General features: G+C 35.5%; 1 protein-coding gene across 9 annotated transcripts in view; it reads right to left on the minus strand.

The window, feature by feature from the left end:
- Positions 1–2,532: 2,532 nt before the first annotated feature.
- ATP11C (ATPase phospholipid transporting 11C) overlaps positions 2,533–21,077 on the minus strand; it is a 206,436-nt gene continuing 187,891 nt past the window's right edge. For 5 of the 9 annotated variants that reach the window (XM_063660578.1, XM_063660579.1, XM_063660577.1 and 2 more), the window contains 4 exons: positions 19,848–19,913; positions 17,323–17,426; positions 14,238–14,391; positions 7,847–7,948 (listed from right to left, as the gene is read on the minus strand). In XM_063660578.1, the coding sequence (XP_063516648.1) occupies positions 7,847–7,948; positions 14,238–14,391; positions 17,323–17,426; positions 19,848–19,913 (426 nt within the window). Of the gene's footprint in view, positions 5,156–7,846; positions 7,949–14,237; positions 14,392–17,322; positions 17,427–19,847; positions 19,914–21,077 lie in introns of those variants that run through there. The other 4 variants (XM_054471515.1, XM_054471513.2, XM_054471514.2 and 1 more) reach the window with 1 other exon arrangement.

Below are 21,077 nucleotides of genomic sequence, written 5' to 3' on the forward strand. Positions count from 1 at the left end.
ATGACATGACTCTATCAATGGTTTTATCTATGGTTGTATCTGACTGCATCTGATGGACCCACACAAAAATGACTGCAGTAACACTTGCCTTTTGATCATTCTAGAATCCAACAGGGAATGCTTTAAGAGTCCTAGACAAACTGCAAAGTGTAGTATAGCAAGAAACACATGGGTCATACCTGAGTTCAGTCCTGGGAGACTAGGGAGACTAGCAAGATAATTAACTTATCTGAGCCTCAGTTAATATGTTAAGTATCTGGAGTTTAATGATCTCTACATAGGACTATTGTGAAAATTAAATAAGGTACATACAAAAGCAGTCCATAAAGTGCTATGCAGATGTTAGATAATTAGTCTGCTGTATCAGCTTAATGTTTCCCCATATTTTTATGCTTCATTGTTTTAGCTTTCTTAAAATTGTGAAATCATTTCAAAGTTGTAAAAATAGTGCAAAGAATTTTCATATACCCCCCACCTGGATTCCCCAAAATATATCATAATCACAGCATAATTTCAAATAATCAGAAAACATTGATATATTGCCTATATAATGTTATATAGCCTAGATACTGTAGTCAAACTTCACTAATTATCCCACTAATGTTCAATTTCTGGTCCAAGATCACATGCCACAGTTAGTTTTCACAATGAAGTTTTAGTTGTTTTCTTTATCTGGGAGAGTTACTCAGTCTTGCTCTTTCATGATCTTTGTAATTTTGAAGCCAGTTATTGTGCAGAATATCCTTCAGGGGTGATATAAAAATGGAAACACAGTGTCCTAGTTAAGTTCACAGACTCTAATCGGAATACCTGGATTCAAACTCTGGCTCCACCAGACAGTGTAACCTTGAGTATTTTTGGGACTCAGTATCCTCATCTGTCAGATGAAGAAACATCAGTACCTATCTCCTAGGGTTACTGGAATTACTAAAGGAATGAATACGTGTAAAGTGGTTAGAACAGTTCCTGGCACATATTAAGTGCTGTGTAAGTGTTAGCTAATGTGAGGAACTGGGTTTTGGCAACTGCTGAAGAGACCAAAGAAGCAGCAGGTATTTTAGTTATGTACATCCTTTGTTCAATCCTGCCCAAAGAGCCAAGGCCAAAGACTCACTGCCAGCAGGAATTCTGGCCCACCATGAGTGCACTGTTTCTCTCAGCCACAGGCCTGAGCACTTACTCCCAAAGCCCATGAGATGAGGACTTGCTTGATCCATGCTGCAACATTTCTTTAGCACAATAGGTCTACGCACTAGGAACTGAGCCCACGTTTCCTCGCCCATCAGTTGTTGGTAAAATTGTGTCAAATTAATTTTTTAAAAGTTGCAAAATAATTAAGCCCACTTTTTTTCCCTGACAACTATTCTCAGAACGCAGGCCTTCAGGCTTCATTAGTATGCATCCAGCACTTTGCCCATGGACACATTCACTGAATAACCATAGTGATAACCTCAGCTCTTAACCTCTGCCTGTGCTTCTTGTTGAAGGGGCCAAATCACTCGGACCCTCACAATACTCACTGTATTGGCCAACTGTGGGCAGACTAAGAGAGGGAGCTCCCCATAAGGCTGGATGGGGGAAGGGAAGGAAGCTTGAACTGACTGATTCCAATAAGCTAAAAATAACGTAAGACATCTGTGAAAATGTGGTAAATGACAACTGTTCATTAAAAAATTAAGCAATAAAAAACCCTTAACATAAAGTAACAATGCCTACATATGAATAGCAAATGACATTTTACAAAGCAATTTTCATTCTTTACCTTATTTGCCCTGACACACCATCTTACAGGTGAGAAAGAAAAAGGATTCAGAGAGAAATGTGGCAAAGCTGATACTTTAATTCAGGTTTTCGCATATTCTCCACTTAATGAAAAAGAAGGAAATACATACTAAATATAGATCAAAGACCAACAGGATTAAAAGACTACCGAAACATAGAGACTGAAATGTAGAACTGCAATGAAACCAGTTTCCGTAGAGCAACTCTGGTTTCTTGGCAGTCAAGGACAGTGAGGTTTTTCAAGAAAAGGGACTTTCACAAGGTCTTGGGTGCAGGCTGAGCAATGTAAGAAGAGGTGGGGAAGTGGTGTGCGCGCACACACACACCTTTGGACCAAGTTTCAAGCTACTGTAAAATCCCTTCATGTTTGACTGCTTAAGAATCAAATGAGTTCAATGGGTTGAAGACACAGACCACAAAGACCAAACATATGCTACCTTCAATGCATGGCTGGCATCAAGCACACTGCCAAGCACAAAGTAGACTTTCAATATGTATTTGCTGATTTGGCTGGACTTTTATCTATGCAGTAACAAGGTACAGTGTTATTAAAAACTCCTACAAATATCTTACCCTCCCCAAATTAGGTATTGCCATAAAATACCAGTTGAACTCATGTAGAAATGGTCAAACTTCTGTCAATTGTGCAGGTCAAGAAGAAATTAGAAACTTAGTTCCCATCAACAAATTGCTTCCGTATTATTTTAATGTCAAACTGAGACCTTTCCAAAAAAAAAAGAGGCTGATATATCAATCATATCATACCAAAGTTTATTGATTACATCAAACAAAAATTTCTGTAATGGAAAAGGCAAGTTGCAGTCATAAAAGATGGCATTCACATTCATTTTAGAAAGCAACAACGTAGATGTAAAAAACTGCTTAAGTGAAAAATGTAATATTGCAGTGCCATTTTGCAAGCTGAAAAATGATTTTGTCAACACGCATAAAATCTGCACATTTATATACTGCATGTTATTAAAAAATTCCATCACTAAATTATTATGAATTTTGCAAAGTTAGGCTTACATTTATACTGTTGCTGGTGTATATGTAAGTAGATATGGAATGAATGTTTTCAGTTTAGTAGGTAACATCCTCAAACAATGGACAACGGTTGTGAAAATTACAAAGACATTTTGATAGCTCAAAATTATTCAAATTATAGGTAGATGATCTTATTATTAAATTTTTTTCCCTTTCTCTGTCACAAATAGGGTGATTACATTGAGTGCTAGGAGTACTGCATGGTCTATTTCAAGTTATTCAATCTGCTAACCCCACACTAGCCATTTTTTAGCTCTTCAGTAAAATATCTTTTAAAAAGGAAAGCCAGGTCCCTCTCAAGGATCTAGGCCATGATATCATGTATCATTGCCATTCTGAATTTGAGCTGCAGTGTCACAATGTAATGTGTACCTGAGACATAACTCTAAATCCCCCTTACTCCTTGTCTTTCTTTCTTTCTGGCTGGAAGGAATTTTACATGCAACCAGTTATTTTTCTACTAGATTATTCTGTTAACTCTCCAATGGTACTGCATTAAACAAGCCTCTCTACTGTGGCTCTCTTGTCTGTATTCACAGTTCCCATAGATTTTATGTAAAACAGCAATAATAATACAGCAACAACAACCATAAGAACAAGAAAACAAACACAAAATATCAAAAGCTTTCCTGGGTTAGACTTTTTTAGCTCTTTGGAATAGGCAAAGAATATAGAGACTTTTGTTTTTAGCAGCTTACCTCAAATACGGGCTACCAGAACACAGCACACTTAGGTAAGTTGTGAATGACATGTAACAAAATGCTCAAAAATAATACTGATATATGAGAGCAAATGAAATAATGAAAAAGGGTCTATAATGATGGAATGGCTTCTGATAACTGAAATTATGTTCTTTTCTAGAATTTAGAAAAAAATCATACCTAAACATTAACACAAAATATATGTGGAAGAATCAAATGTGCCATATGGACTATATAAATATAATACAGATTAACTCCAATACTTTTCCAAATCAAGGTACAATATAAACATTAATAATAATACAGGCATGCCAGAAAGACAAAAAAAAAAAAAAAAAAAACTAGCAGTCAAATAAATATGGTCATTTATATCCAAAAAATTATGTGTTTAACATTGAATGAAGACATTTCACATTTATGTTTCAAGTGAACCTAATTAGAAGGCTAAACCTTCCTTCTAGTTCAGTTAGTCAAGGACTTTACTAAGGTCAGTCTCATGGTTTAGAGTTAGACCATTTCCCTGTCCAACTTAAGAGACAACATTCATCTTCACAGAGTCATGGCTCTACAAGCTGAACCACCGTTTTGGGGTGGATCCTTCCCCCTTTCCAAATTGGCCAAGTTTAAGAAAAAGCACTGCATATATGCATAAATGCAATCTCTTTCAAATAAAAACCGTCAAAAGTTTAAAATAAGCTATTTTTCTTCCTCTTCACATAAAATTATAAAAGGCTGATATTCAGAATGACCTTTATTTTTATATAACTATGGTTTAAACCACCTTACTGCAGATCCCAGTAAAATCAACACTGGAAAAATCTGTTTATTTTCTAACTACTTTGAGGGGCTACTAAGTGATTGGAAATGTTTTATACTTTATTTTCAAGTCTAGTAGGCTTACACTCATAAGTGGGGTTTAATTCAGAAGAATAAAAAATAAACAATTTTTTTCTATTCCCACAAAAATACCCGTAAGTTAACACTTTCCACATAAGCGTTCAAGGTATTTTTTTGGCAAGAATATTCTACCAAGACGTAAGTAGCACGTGGGTAAACAGAAGGGATTAACTATTCTGTCTGATGCATTGATACTATTTAGTTATTCTGTATTTTCAAGTATTCCTTATGTACTTTGGAAAAAAAATTAAGATGATCATTTAGGAAGAATGAGAAATGTGATCCAAATAGTCTATTTCTTCTGCCAGGCAAAAAAAGTAGTATTAGCAAAATCTATTCATTCTCATTGCATAACTTCTACTTCATACTACTGTATTTAAATCCATTCACAAAGTTCATGGGTTAAAAGAGCACCCCCATTTGAGTTATATTATTCTATCTAAAGCCAGAATTCTAAGTATTCTTGCTTTCAACTTTCATATAATTCTTAACTTACAGCTTTGGCCATAAAGGCTACTTACAATAATTGTAAATGCTTAAGAGAATCATTTGGTATTTTCATGAACATTTATTGTGAACTCTAGACATGAGAGTGGTTTAGTGTGTTGCATATCAAGTATCCTGAGATGATAACTTTTTGTAGTTGTTTCTTCATGCTTTCTTTTTTAGCTGTAACCACTGTCAGTATGCTTGTAGGACAATAACATAGGCAGTTCAAGATTCGGATTCTGAAAAATGTAAAATATACAGATTTAAAAGGCTTATTTTAATAATGTGAAAACATCTGTTAAGCATTTTCAGAAATAAGTAGTAAATTTTGTTATGAGAGTAAAGCAACTGTCTTAACAAAGTGCCAAGTTTTATTCACATGCAGGGGAAAAAAAGAGTGACACTATAACGAGATTTTAATCCTTTCTTCATTTGTCAGCTGAATAGATTCAGGCTTGCTTTTTGCTTTTGGATTGTTCCAGGGTTCTCCTAATACTTTCTACCTCTGGGATTATTTACCATAGCAGAGGTTTAGCTTGCTATGATCCCTTCTCCTCTAGGCTGGGAGGTCCTTGAAAACAGGAACATTTTATTTACCTTCTATCTCCAGCAGCTAGTATAGTGTCTGGCACACAGCAGATACTCAGGAAATGTTTGATGAATGATTAGATTGCTGTTTTTCTTGATGTGTTAATTTTGACAGAGGAAGTCTGAAGATATATTCAGCTTTGGAAGATTATTGTGAAAATATTCTTCCTTTTCACTGAAAGAAGCATGTTTCCCCCCTACAATAAGGAAGTTAATTTTCCTTTTGGTAGATCACGTATCTATGAGTCGATTGATTCTTCTGTTTTTTCTTATGCTTCATCTTTTTGGAAGAGAAACCATGGATATTTCCCTATCAAATCTGTAGATTCTTCTCTGTCCTCTAAACATCATCAAATGCTATGATCAGCATGGTGCATGACAGACAAACTGATCATTAAGTGTAAGTCAAGTATGTTAAGAAATGGAAGTCATATGTCAAAACAGGGAGCCTGATTCTCCACTCTAAAACTCAATCTTTTTGAACCTGAGTAGTGGAAGGTTTTAAGTAGTATGCTATTTTCTTCCCATCCTGGGACACCTCCTTTGCCATGGTTGGACTAGAAGTTCATTACAATACCTTCCATTTCTATTTATGTTCCACATTCTCCAGAACCACTAGTAGGTTTTCAGGTAGCTCTGCAGGGTCATGGTGACTCTAACCAAAATAAGGTTGCCATTCATATTGAGAATGTAACTCACATTGAGGAGTTAGGTAGTTTCCTTACCAACCAAGGAACAAACTAGATGCCTAAACTAGCTGCTAATTATTGTCTTTGGAGGAGAAATAATGCCACATGAAAATCTATTCCTGGAAGAAATAACTACATTAAAAATAAGACAATTGTTTTTAAAAAATACTTCCTCAGCTCTATGTTAGACATTGTAGGAGATAAGGCCCTGGAGAGGCCAAAAGCAACAGCAGTGTCTTCTATCCAGCCCAGTCCCCCAAACCACAGACCAAGCTAAAGAGAGCAATCCAGGGGGATACAAAATCAGCCAGAAACAATATAGCTAAAATGCATCACACAGCTTAGAGCAAGGCAATCTGGGACAAAGGGGTCAAAGACCTTGAAGGTTACTTGTGAAGCAGATTCATTACTAAGGGAAAACATAGGCAGGTAAGTTGTTCAAAAATGGGTAAAAAGATGCTAACTGTGGCAAAATGAGTCTGCTTCTAAAATAACAGTGCAGATGCAGACTGTGATGAACTCCAGGAAGACAGAAGAACCAATGGATTCAATCCATTAATTTAACTTGTATTCTTTGCTAGAGGGTGGCAGAGTTGACAGCTGTTGAAAAAAATGGGCCTATGAGGTGGACTCGCAATTATTAGCTTCAAAGTGAACTAACCCACAATTTTATTCATGATGATCATTAATTTTTATGTGTGCATGAAAGATGGCCCTGCTTTAAGCTGTGTAGAGTTGTTTCCAAGCTGACAAGCTTGGAAGCCTTGTTCATTAATTACTCTAAATTCCTATGGATGGATAAAAGACCTCCAGAGGTCTGAGTTGTTAAAGGCCCCCACTGAAGGAAATACAGACTATACATAAAGGAGTCATTCTGAGTTTAAGGGGCCCTCCCACAGCATATCAATTCCTCCCAAATATTTTTGGGGGTAAATGAAACATTATAAAGTGAATTTAATCATTTTTGGAAACATTAATTATAAAGCATTTTATATCATTAGGCAAGCATCCCCCTGAATGGCTATGAAATATTTTACCTCTGAAAGTTGAAACATTTAGCTTGAATAAAACTTGACATTAAAAAAGTTATGATTAGACTGGTTCATTGATATATATTTAGAGATCAGACATTTACAAGGACATAAGTGTATACAGTACCTGCAAACACACAGACACAGCACATGAAGGTACAAACTCATTTAGTTATTTTCACATAATTCCCAAGAGAACATGCAATGCTAAATTGGCCTGATATTATACAGATGCAATTTTGGAATATTTATTTTTAGTTTTCCAAATGATCTTTATAAATCAAAGTTATATTTCCTGGTCAATATTAACAAACATTTTCACATGGTGGCCTTGCCATGACAACTTGCCCCTTACAAATTAAATATGCTGTATCAACATTTGGCTCTGAAAAATGTTTTAACATTTTATTTGGGGGGCTTAGCATATTTTAATGTTTAATATTTTAAATGCATATTTCCCCATATTCCAAGTAATGCATCTTTATATTTTTGCAAAGAATATTGTAAAGTTCACCACACCAACAGCAGAGAAAATTTAGAGAGTGATATTTTCATTTTTTCTTTATAATGCTGTTAATCCGATTTTTTAAAGCCAGCCCATTTGTTTAACACTAGGTACCTGTTACAATACATTAGATTCGTCTGAGAATGTTCGTAAAAGAAGAGGTCTGACTGAAGGTCTGGCGGATAATGAGTCAGATGCCCTTCTACAGCTCAGATTTCTCTGTAATAGTGAGGCAAAGATACTTAAAGCATTTGAAAATTGGTTAACCTACCTGGTGATTATATATTTAAAAAAAGGTAAAAGAAAAAAATCATTTCCTATAGACTACTCCTCTGGCCAAAAGTACAAATGATTACACTATATAGTAAATGTATAACATTCAAATGAATACATCCAAAGGCCTAAGAAAGTCTCCAACTCAAATTGTTTTTGTGGTAGAAATAAACAGACAACAGTAGTATGTAGTAAACTTGGGTTTTTGGAATGGCACTGGTAAGTAATATGGTAAGATGAGTCAATATGGTTTGATTAGTAAACCTTACCATCCTTTTGGTGAACACCTCTGAGAGTTGTGCCGGTGCCGTATTATCAAACAAAGAGAAATTTGTGCAAAACATTCCTGTCCTGGTGAACAGACTAGCTCTAACACGCCATGGCTACTGCATACCGTGGATCAATGAAGACTACAGACCCGTAGTCAAAGCTTTCAAAAATTACTTCCTCTCCAGTGTGACAATTTGGAAGGTGAACACATGATTAAAAGAAAATGACAAAATACTCTAAGCATCAATAGAAGATATAAAATGAGTCATGAGAAGTAATTTTTCATAAAGAATCAGAAAATGGTATCAGGCAAATGAGAATGCAAGCAAGTTGGTACATTAAGAAAGGAAATCACCTTATTCACTCCAAGAGAAACTGTGATTGCTGGAAGTTTGAGAAAGCATGAAGATAGTAGATGTTCCTGAGGAAGGGAGGCGTTTCGTTACCTTGTTCACAATTGCACAAAAGGTGGAAAATTGCAGTAGAAAAAAGAGAAATGCAGAAACCAAAAAAAAAAAAAAGTAAATAATCTCTCAAATGTAAGACATTTAAAAAGAAACCCTGAGAATTCGAAGCCGAAATGATATGTTAGTTTTGAAGACATTTTTTTCTGAAGTAAAAGCGGAGTCAGAGATAGGAATAGTCTATTATTACGTGCCAACTACTATTCCTCTACATATCAATTTGAAATTATTTTGTTAATGGGAAAATTGACTATTTTAAATAAAATAGCTTTAAAATATGCTTCTCGTTAAAATAAGACTTATCTCTAATCATTAATTCACTATCCTACATTTGTTCAAAATCCATTGGTCAAAGAGTTATGTCCAGGGTCCATTGCCAATCACCAATCTATCTTGAAGTAATTATCTCCCCTATGCAACTGTACAGATACACTATGAAGGGACTGACTGCTCTTAAGCAGTTGCAGGATAAAAACTTAATCAAAAATAACAATGGGAAAACATTTGGTGATACCACATTTCAGTCCCATTTGCCTCTGACCAAGGCTTAACTTCCTTTCTTACAACCTAATTTGATTGGTTTCCCTGTTTTTCCTACAGAGTCCTCTTTAGAAAGATAGGCTAAATTTTACCTGGGTAAGGTATTATTTTTTTTCCCCTTAAAACACCCAGAAAAGTAAAAATGGATAAAGTTTAACTAGCAAACCTAAGGTTATTTTTTCCCTTCTGATTCTGTGCCTGAAATTATAAGATAATTTACACTCAGTTTTAGCATTGCCCAAGCAAAACAGAAGATGAGTGGTCAACAGTGTGGATGACTTGAACAACTCTGCTAATAAAGATTATTCATATTGTCTACCTAGTGACTTAAAATGGACTTAGAAAAAGAAACCAGCTAAAGTAACATATGTATCCAGAAGATTCTAATAAACAATTAAACATTCAAAGGTAAATAATTTATTCATGTTTTGACAACTACATTTTTTCTTGTTTTTACCTTAAATGAAGAAAGTTGGTGGAATGAAGAAAGTTGATAGACATATTGGTAGAATGCAAATTACCAATTGATAAAGCTAGAGAATATTTAGATTCTGAGAAAAAGATTTTAATTTTTTCTTGTTTTTACCTTAAATGAAGAAAGTTGGTGGAATGAAGAAAGTTGATAGACATATTGGTAGAATGCAAATTACCAATTGATAAAGCTAGAGAATATTTAGATTCTGAGAAAAAGATTTTAATTGTTTCTATCTTCTATTTTATGGGCAAAAACCCTGCGACAAGATCAGCATGATACCAAGTTCCTCACCCCCGTGTTTAATGCACAAACCTATCTATTCAAGACTGCAACTGTAAGCACGTTTTGGTGTGCTCAAACACTTGTATCCAACCATCGGAGATAAAAGTATTTCTATGAAGCAGAAATATTAGGAGTTAATAGATTAGGTGTTAAAACTACTTTATAAAGGAAATGAAAGTACGAAAGCAGGAGAAAGCATGGAAAGAGTAACTAAAGCAATAAAAAAATTGATATAGCTAGCAACCGGCACTGGGGTGGGGTAAACAGGAGATAATGAGCTAAAACAGAATGAAATTTCCACATTCCTTTGCAGTCATCTAGAGAGCTTTGACACCAGCTCAATTAGCAGTATGTCAAAGAGGCCAATGGATAAAGGCCCATCTCAACAGCCACGACATTAGGATTAAACTTTATTTTTGTCTAATCCAGCTAACAGGGCTATTGCCCTCTGAACCCATGGTTGTATATGACACTGTAAAAATCATAATAGTAATCATCATTATTATAATGATTAACTATATTCTCCAAAATTTCCAAAGTGCTTTCTCTGGGACTTTGGCTCAGACAGTTGACATTCTTCCCTTCCCTGTCTACCACTCTGAAAGAGCTCTCTACATAATGGAATATTTCTTCCTGTTTGTGCTGACATCCCATGCTAAGCATGGCCATGTTGCTTGGGTGCATTCCCATTAAATTATAGTCTTCCTTTGTCAAGCTTCAGCGAAGTTAAGCCTCCTTTTTGATTGTGGTGACTTACATGAGAAAACTTCACACAGGATATGTGGAAATTTCTCCACTGGAAATGTGAAATGGTATTTGCTACTTGGCCAGAAAGTCCAGATATATTTCACTGATTTACAGACAGCCAATGACTGTGCTTAGGGGGAACATAACTTTTTGAAATACAAAAATCCTACACTTGAACTTTCCTTGAGGTGTTATCCTGCTGTTTCACTGTTCAGTGCTCAATGGTAGTTTCATCATATACCATCAACAGCATTGCTATGCAGCTTTGTCACTTCATAAAGCTAAAGAAAAGCTCTAGCATCCTTAATAACAGAACTTTGGGGAAAAAAATTAACCTCATTGCTAAAAATACAGCTGATGGATACATGGCTTAACTACAAACCTTGAGTTAAACAACTGAGAGAACCTACATTTGAAGATACTGGAATTCTTTCTAATACTAGCATTATGACAGAACTCAGTTGCAGTGGAGGCTGCCATACTAGCGATTTTACTGGAGATTTCAGGAAGTAGTGACTTGAAATAGCTCAATTGTGTTAAAACAAGAAATATCACCGATTCTGCTATTCTGTTTAATACCTGCTTACAGAAGTATTCCATATGAATGCTCCTTATAACCAGAGTGAGAGATCCTTGTGAGCTAGGGCCACATCTGATTCATCCCTGAATTACCAACACCTAGTACAGTAGCTAACTCATAGTGGGCCCTCAGGCAAGGTATGCTGAATTGAACAGAATTCAGCATAAGGTTGCTCTTTTAATTGTTAAATATAAATAGCTTAGCTTCTTTCTCAAATGCCATAGAGACATTTTCACTACACACTGCTAAGTCTCCTTCTCAAAGCAGCTGCCAAGACCCACATAATAGCACTGGCAGCTGACCTGCCACATTTCTGGCTGTGTATATAAAGTGTCCACGATACTTATTGGTTGAAGTCAGGGATTCTTCTACTCTAGGTAGAGACACACATTTGACCACATCGGGGGATCTATCAGGATATGGGGTAGACCCAGTATCTTTTGCCTCTCTTTAAAATGAGGCCAATGTCTCAGCAAGGAATATAGAACAAAGTAGGAAATCACACAGAGTGTCAGACTGTTGGTCACTGAGCATAAAGACTAAAATATTTGGGGGAAAATAACATACTCTTTCTCCCTTATCTTAGAAGTTGGTCTCCACCTCTTTGATATAGCCAAATAGGGCCTTATATAAACAGATGTGATTTATTAGAATAGCCGTGGCTGCCATGTTGCAGTAGACCTTTATGCATTCATATTGCACTACTTTGCTCTTGCATTTTCTCATAAGAAAAAAAAAAAAGAGGCAGCACTGCTGAGTGCCCACAACATTTTGCCTCATTTGCAACTCTTGAAATCCCGCAGAGTCTGAAAAACCATTTAGCCTTTCAGACATTGGATGTAAAGAGAGATGTTCATCAGTAGGTGGTTCAACAAATGTTTATTGGTTCAATAAGGGTAGGAATAAATGAATGAATGATTGCATGAATGAAAATGATTATGGAAATTTTCCTGGTTGTTCTAGCATATCAGCATGCCAAGCTATAGCACAGACACTAGAATTCTTCCTACGCTGGACATAACCCATAACAAATTTCATGCTAAACCCCTGGCAACAGTCTATGCTGCTAAGTAAAAAAAGACGCAGTCCCAGAACTCCATACTTTCAACAGAAGTTCAGAATCTGTTCGTGAGAAAAAAAAAACGTTCTAAGTCTTTATCTGTGACTGCTTAGTAGCATCCCATAATTTAATGGTCTATGTAACAGTCACCTCCAGCCAATGTCTAACTTTTTAAAGAGGGGGCTAATAAGGAAGAAGATAAGATGATATGTTTGAAAGTTTTGTTTTCTGAGATTTTTCTATCATCTTTAGACCATGTAGCTGGATGTGAACCATTATTTAAAATGAGCTCCATTACCTCAAATAAGAGACACATTTAGGATCATTCCAAAGTATACTCCCAAATAAGGAGGATGGAAGAGCAACTTGGAAATTCTTCCCTGGAAAATTCTCTATTATAAAAAGCCCCAAATCATTTCTTATTGCAACATTATTTTATTTGGTTTCATGCAAATTGCCACTTGAGACATTCTGGGTGGAGTCTGTTGTATCAACCTGTTTTATCCCTGTTCAACCGATATTAAGACATAATCAGGTATCTGAATGTAACTTTTCCATCCTAAAACACCAGACTAGAGTAAAGCAGTCATAACTAAGCTAACATTACTGTGTTCAGTTTCAGCCCATAAGACATGTAGAAGCAGGGAGTTAAGGGCAATTCTGGCCACCTAATTACACACTGACTGGCCTTGTATATGAAGAATCAATGTACCCTTATGACAGTTCTCTTGTTTTTGATTGGGGCTGATACTGACTTGCAACATGAATCTCCTCTTTTACAATTCTAATCACTGAAGGTTTTCCTACTCTAATCATTTCCGATCCCCATGTCTATGTAATATCAACTACTGGATTCTATCAATTCAACAGGCAAAAACAAGATCATGATGTAACAGTTTTGTGGCTAAACTGGTTGACAAATTTATCAAATAAGTCAGGTAGTCATAGCTTAGAATATTACCTGAAAATACTGCCTTGGAGGTGCTACAAGATCTAGTTGGTGTCAATATGACAGAAACAGTTTTGTTTAATAAAATCAGCTACTGTTGGCAGGAATATGACATATTTAATTAGCCTGTTGGTCAAAATCTGCCAAAAGTTTTATTTTCCATGCTCATCTCCCTATTTCGCTTTGAAGGCTTTTTAAAAAAATGTTTAAAAGATATCATAATGAGGCAGCAGAAAAAATAACTTCTCATTCCCACAGGAAATTTACAATTTAATAGGAAAAATAAAAACACACTCATAAAACTATCTTGAATTTTTACGAGTGTATTCCAGAGGCTAAGGATGTCGAAACCACATCCAGGGAATTCTCTTTGGTTCAAATATACTGCTGGACAGACAGGGCTAGAAGCAACACAGAGATTAAGCAGCACTATAATTAAAGGAAGGGGAAAGGTTTGAAAGAGGCAAATTGGTATTATCAACTGAAAAAAATCTGCAAACAGCCCACAGGGAAATTTCTAAGTTTAAAGCGAAAATGTTGGTGTGGAAATTCCTGGTGTGAAAATTCTAGGCTAAATACAAAATAAAATAATTTTTTCCTTTTAAAATTCCATATGGAGCATATGAGATACTCCATATGGATTGCTGAAGGTCACATAGAACACTATTAAGGAATCTACTTACCACCTGCATTGGATAACGAAGTTTTTACTATACTTTTTATGCAGAAGAGGAAATTAAGTGATGAACCTGTAAGGAGGGGTTTAACATGCTGTAACTAATGTAATTTTCTAAATCAGGTTTTTAGCTCATGGCAGATATTGCGGCCCCTTCCAAAAATCAGGTTGTAAGATAAACTTAGTTCTTACCCTGGCACTTCTTCTTTTTACATTCTTTAATACTATCAGAAGAATCTCAGGGAAAAGGCTGATAAATATTAGAAGAATTATAGCCAACCATGTGGATACAGAAGACAGCATTTGGGCAAATACAAAATACATTCTCTGTTGCTTGAGAAAAGGCCTGCAGTGGAAAGAAAATACATGACGGAAAAACAAATCAATTCCTGTCATATGAAATGGACATTTAATTAAAATGTCTTTTGTATTTAAAAAGAATCTTCCTTACATACATTAATAAAAATAATTTTCTCTAGAATATCCCAAAGTAATAAACAAATTTCATTTACCAAATGTTTGGAAAAAAAGGAATGATAATCAAAGGAGAAAAAAGATAAAATGCATTTGACTTGAAGACAATCAGGCAATCAATTCTAAAGCTGCCAACTGGCGACTATTTATGTGCATTAGAAAATGCTGGTGCTTAAAAGATATTCAAGAGAAATGGTTCATTTTTATCCTAACAAGCATTTTATTTCTTCAGCTGTTTTATTAAGATGGGGATGGATTTGTGTTCTGTATTCAGAAATTCAAAAGACATTTTTATAACTCTCCCCCAATAAAAACACTATGTAAATATAAAAAGGACAGTAGAAGCTTATCATCTCTCTCAAATGGAAGGAATCTACCACTGTCATCCACAAATATATATTAACAGTATGTGCCAAATAGGTTGACACAGAGTAGAATATTGCTAATTGGACATTAAGCCTTAGAATCCAGAAATCCAGCAGGAACCCCCATTCTGGAGTTAGATTTCATTCTGAGTCATCCACTTCATTGTAAAGTGGCCATTGAGAAGCACAGCCTGTTTCCCTTCCCTTCTGTCTGAGCTGAACCACAGAGAGCCTCAGTAGGTGAAGCTATTGTTGTTTGAAGGTGAGGGGGAAGAAGTGGTTGCTTAAAGACAGGATGCACATCAGATTGCCCTAGGATTAAAGAGCTCCAGGTAGATAACCATGGCTCCTGTTTATTAGATGACACATCATGCTTCCTGAAGATAATTTGGTTTCTCATTTAAAAATTAATGTCTATGCGCCCTTATGTAACATGATAAAACTGTTTGTGGCTCTACTTTTATGAAAATTAGACTGTGGAATAAAAGTGAGAACAGGAAGGTGGAAAAATTTATGAGGCCTAGGCTACACAGGCTTTCTGGGAAAAGTCTGCCACATGGAAAAGACTTCTGCAGAACTCTACCTCACTCAAATTCTGAAGAACACCTTGAATAATGTTCTAGGCAGTTAACTGAGCCATGACAGGGGCCCAGACGACAAATGGCAGCTAGTCACAGAGTGTTCCTTTGCATCATACCTTCTGACTAATGTCTCCAGTTTTTTTTTTTGTTTTTTTTTTTAACCTCCATGTAATCTATGGAGTTTTGTAGTAGGGCAGTAAAAAATAAACACTATTATTTCTGGATGTGGTTTGGGGCTTGGAAGTCATCATTCTCACTACCCAACCCCAAAGACGGGTGTGACTCAATGCCTCAGGGTAGAACATGTCCAGAGACATTAGTTGTGACCACATTCAGCTGAAGCTTCACATTGTTTCTAGTCACATTTTACTGGTTGCTTTATAAGTTTATATTCATGTAGTGGCTCAACTTTACTTAATGATAATACTTCAGGCAATAAAATAAAAAATAGATTAACATTTCATTTTTAGTATCACTAATGAATAAACAGGTATGACAATATCGTAATCATTTACTGGATTTATTTTCATCAATAAGGAATTGTCTGTAGAAAGGGTTGGAAATGAGTTTGCTAGAAACATTTTATTTTTGTAGAAATTTTGCATAATTAGTTCAGATGCTGATTACATAGATTCATAGAATTACGGTACTCTGGGCAGACATACAATTGTATATGGTATGTTCTTAATCAACTTTGATTTATTTGTTATATTATTAAAGAAAATAGAGACTTCTTCCAGCTTCATTGCTCTCAATTACCTATAGAGGTAACAAATATATGCTGTAATTATACTTTTTAAAGCTGGTACTTCCTTAAATGATTAGGTTTCTCATATTTTTATTTCTTAAGGTTTTTATTTTTAAAAAACTTTTCAAAATAGAGTTTCTTCTAATTAAGACTCAAGGGACATAAACATAAGCCTCACATCTCTGTGATAAAATAGAATCATTTTGTATGTAAGATTTTGCTCAAAGCAATGAAAATATGTACTCCTGAAATTTTACACTATGGCTTGCTGTAGCCATGCTCTCTGCTGCTGGCATCCTTGTCAGGGGAAGCCATTCACTAAAAAAATACAACTCTGACATTTAAAAATAAAATATATGTTTTTGGGAGTAAAGAAAGGAGATGCAAATATGTAACTCTCCCAATCACAGCTTATGTGTCCCTCACTGGACTCTATTCTCCTTGAGTACAGTCTAGTCATCTCTATCCCATAGAGTCCCAAGCACAAAACTGATTCTGAACAAACATCTATCTATTGAACCAAGATGATCTAAATGAACTTTAAAGACAAGCTGCAGAGTCTGCCTTTCTACATCTTCCCTCCCCCACCAAAACAGTGAGATGGCAATTTCAAAATACAACTGTCTGAGTTATTAAGTTGTATATATCCTATACCTTGAGCACACCTGTAGTAACATGAATCACGGTTATATACTATCAAGAGAAAATAAGGGTCCAAATGGACAATAATGTATCTGTTGGCCAATATATCAGGTAGAAACTTCACAGGATGAGTATTTCCTCTGAAAATCACATGAGAGGTTGTGCTGAAAACTATAGTTTCACTAGAGAGATGTTTACACCACCTTCAAATAGAAAGAGCTGGACAGAGGCTACCAAAGGGAGGTCTTCTGAGTGATTTGTGTAGTCTATATACTTGTATTTAAAATCTTACCTGAAATTAGTAGCACTACCAGCTAACAAGTAACCTTCAGGCCATTAATATTAAAGACGTGCCATCTTATATAATTAAAATTTTTAAAGTATAATGAATGCTTACATATATAGTGTACATACACATGTATCTACTTTGCTATTTACATATTGCTCACACATGTACAATTGCTTACCAAATAATTCCTCCCCAGAAGAATGAGAAAAATACATAGAAGGCTAAAGAACCCCAAATCACAAAGTGATTTATCCACGTCCAGAATCGGGTATCCAAGGCAAGCTGAAAAGATACAACACAAAAGATTTCATGACAGTTACAAATTGCACTAGGCAATACGCTGTAGTATCTGATAACTAGTACACAATGATACCTATGAAAGGATCTAGCTTGGGCCAGGGATCCAGAGAAGAGGGGAACTAAACAGAATCCAGGTTTTTCAAAGAACAAGAGTGAGAAAGCTGAGCTCTGCCCTAAGGCCTCTAAACTCTGGAGTACAGGCTGGAGGTGTGATCAGGCTAAGTAGCTAGTAGGTGTAGGGCTGCAGATATCTCAGTACTGGGGAATGGGCAAGGAATGAAGTAATGGTAATATCTAGGAGGCCCAAGCCCCAAGTCCTCAGGCAATGGCAGCCAGGAAGATGATGGCAAAAGGAGACCTAGCTGGTGGGGGCAGATAAGCTGAAAAGAAGTAGGAGAGGGAAGGGGTAGCTAGAAAGGGCAGACAAACTACAAAACTTTCAAAGGTGTCGTGAAAGCTCAAACACAACAGACGGGAATCACTAAATGCAAAGGCTCTATACATCTAACATCATGTAGCAATGAATCATGGGTTTGACTATGTAGTGTATCTTTCCAATTGCAAAACCTGTATCTAGTCCATTAAATTAATAAAATATTCAGTTAGATTTTAATCTCTTCATGTTTCTGCCAGGACCAATCATGTTTTCAGATTGTGGCATCTGGGGTTTTCAAATGTGATCTAAAAACAAAAGTATGGATTATTTCACTTGCTTAAAACTTCTGGGTCACATGAGCTAATATCCAAAGCAGTTTATTTTTATAGAGGAGATGGTGTCTCAGTTTTGTTATTTGCTGTGACACCATGGTCATCAGCTCTCTGTTATAGTTTCTCATTTATAAACAGGATGTTGATAACATTATTAACGTAGCTCAGTCTTGAATTGCTGTTCTTCTGGTTGCTAGGGAAAATACTAATATGAACCCAAAGATAATACTAATATTAATCCAAAGAGGAGGGAGTGGAAGTCTTCGAGATACACTTGAAAAACACTGTGAAGGCATTTGGAAGCCCTGTGGCTATATGCAAGGCCAGGAAAAAAAAGGAGGGGGGAGGCATCCATTTCAAATTGTGATACTGTGAGACATAATAAAAACCGAAAACTGGCGTGTATTGAAATGAGCACCATCCTAAGTGCTTTATTCACTAATTGAGTCCTCAAAAAGGGTAGGTGCTACTTCTATCTCGATTTTATAGAAGAGGAAAGTGAGGCACAGAGGTAAAGTCACTTGCCCAAGGACACACAGCTAGTAAGTGGCTATACTGAGATGAATTGTAATGTCCTTTTAAGGTCCTAAAATGTTACTGAAATAGATGAATAAAGCAAACATATGTTAGCTCTATCTGGTATATGAAATAAACCAGGAACAAAAATTTAGAGGGAAAGTTAAGAGAGATCCTTTGACAATTATACTTCTGAATTCTGCTTCTAACCCCTGGGCATGCCAGAATTCATTTAAAGGTATTTACTCATGGAACCCATGTGAGGTGTTTATTATTGGAATGACAAAAATAATTTGATTATGCTTTCAACTATAAGAGATTCCCAAATCATAGGCCTCAAGGGTAGCATTCAGTGAGGCTTCACAGCATTAGCACATGGCTGCATGTCAATGCCAATGATTTTGCCAAAATTACCTCCCTTTTGTTTACCTGCATTATATTCTTAGGCACTTTATCACTAACATGGGTAAATTTTAATGATGAATACATTTTATATATTTTTTATATTTATTTTTAAATTAAAAAATATATATATATAAAAATAGAGACAGGGTCTCGCTATGTTGCCCAGGCTGGTCTTGAACTCCTGGGCTCAAGTGATCTGCCCACCTTGGTCTCCCAAAGTGCTGTTATTATAGGCATGAGCCACCAACCTGGCCATCAGTGATGAAAACATTTTATAAGATTTCACTACTACCAAGCTCTTTTTCACATATTATCTTGCTCATATATACCTATTTTAGGCCTGGTGTTCTTAAACAGATGTATAATTTTTAGAAGATTCAAGTACTTAACATAATCACACACACACACACACGCTCTTTCTCTCTCTCGCTCTCTCTCTCACTCTCACCCACAGCCTGTTTATATGCCACTTATCATAACGCCTTAAAAATAGCAATAAAGAAGAAACAGATTTTCAACATAAGTATGCTGTTTGAATTTTTTTAAGTAAAACAAAATAAAGAGGATTACGATATACTGGGAAAAAAATTGATCAAAAATAGTATACAAATACCCAAATCCCTAGTATCATACACATTTTATTAAGTATTAAGGCAAATACTTGAATAACAACCCATAACAAAAAATAAGAGACAAAAAATGGTATATTAGGATAAGACAAGAAAGTATTACAAAAACAGTATTAAAAAATACATGAATAAGTAAAAATCTAACCTTCAGGGTTACAGTGAATACTAAGACTGTAAAAACAATGGTTCCAAAAGTCCAGTTTCCGTATACCTGAAAAACATTTAATAATTACATGTACCATGTATATACACAAGTATTATCTTAGTATTTTTTCATTTTTAAAAAAAGCCAAGTTGAATCCTGTGTGTAAGTGCCAAATATTTTTGTATGAATTGTTTAGGGAAACAGCTAGTCAGTAAGATCAGGTCACAATGCCAGATTTTCCTGTGATCCAATTTTCACAAACAGGTACACCACACCTGTGGTTGGTAGGGTTGATTTCTATTACTCCATGCAGCACTGAATAGGGAACTCACTGGTGTGATAAAGGCCAAAGAAAGCAACTACTCTACTAACAGCAATGTTCATCAAAACAAGTCATTTGGATGATTCATGTCTCTAAAGAATTTGATATGGGATTTTCCTATAATATAGAACTAAACCTCTCAAATGAGCAATAATTTATAGACAAATGGATTCACATTTTTTAAATGAGTCTAATGTTTTTGGTTGTAAATACAAGAGCTATCAGCATGTGCATATCAAAATAAAAAAGCAGATACCATGTATAAATCCAAATGATGGCAATGAATGGCACACATGCTTACCAAATCCTGTTAAGATCTGAATGCGTAACATTAAAACAGAAAATGAGATGTAAAAGGTTTTTTCAAAAAAATAAAAACAAAAATTAAGGTTAATAGAAGCAAAAAAAGGATTCACTCAAATTATACATGAGTGTTATGTTTTGTTGCTAAAAGTAATTCATACACTTACTGTAATTTCAGCAAACATTTAGAGGGATGGTGACATACACAGTAAAACCTTATTAATTTGGACTTTATGAACTCAAAATGGGTAATGAATTAAACAGACGCTGAATTGATGCTCTCATGCACCACCTGGAAAGTTTGCTGAGCAAATGAATCACATCGACTATAGGAGAGTTTCTGCCTACTTTGGAGCAAACTCCTTTTAAGCAGTAGCCAGCTATATAAAATCTGTCTGCCAAATAAAACTGAAATAAAAAGTGAAAGTCGCACAATCAGTTATAAATCTGAAGAGGCCAGGAAATCATAAAATCAAATCCATTCTTCTTACTGATGGGCAAAGCTGACCTGGGAAACTAATGTGATTTTCCCAAGTACTCACAGGATTTAGCAGGACATTCTCTTTGGCAAGTTCTACATGTGACTACTTTAAAGTAGATCTGTG

Source organism: Pongo pygmaeus, chromosome X (genome assembly GCF_028885625.2).
Source record: "Pongo pygmaeus isolate AG05252 chromosome X, NHGRI_mPonPyg2-v2.0_pri, whole genome shotgun sequence".
Lineage (NCBI taxonomy): Eukaryota > Metazoa > Chordata > Mammalia > Primates > Hominidae > Pongo > Pongo pygmaeus.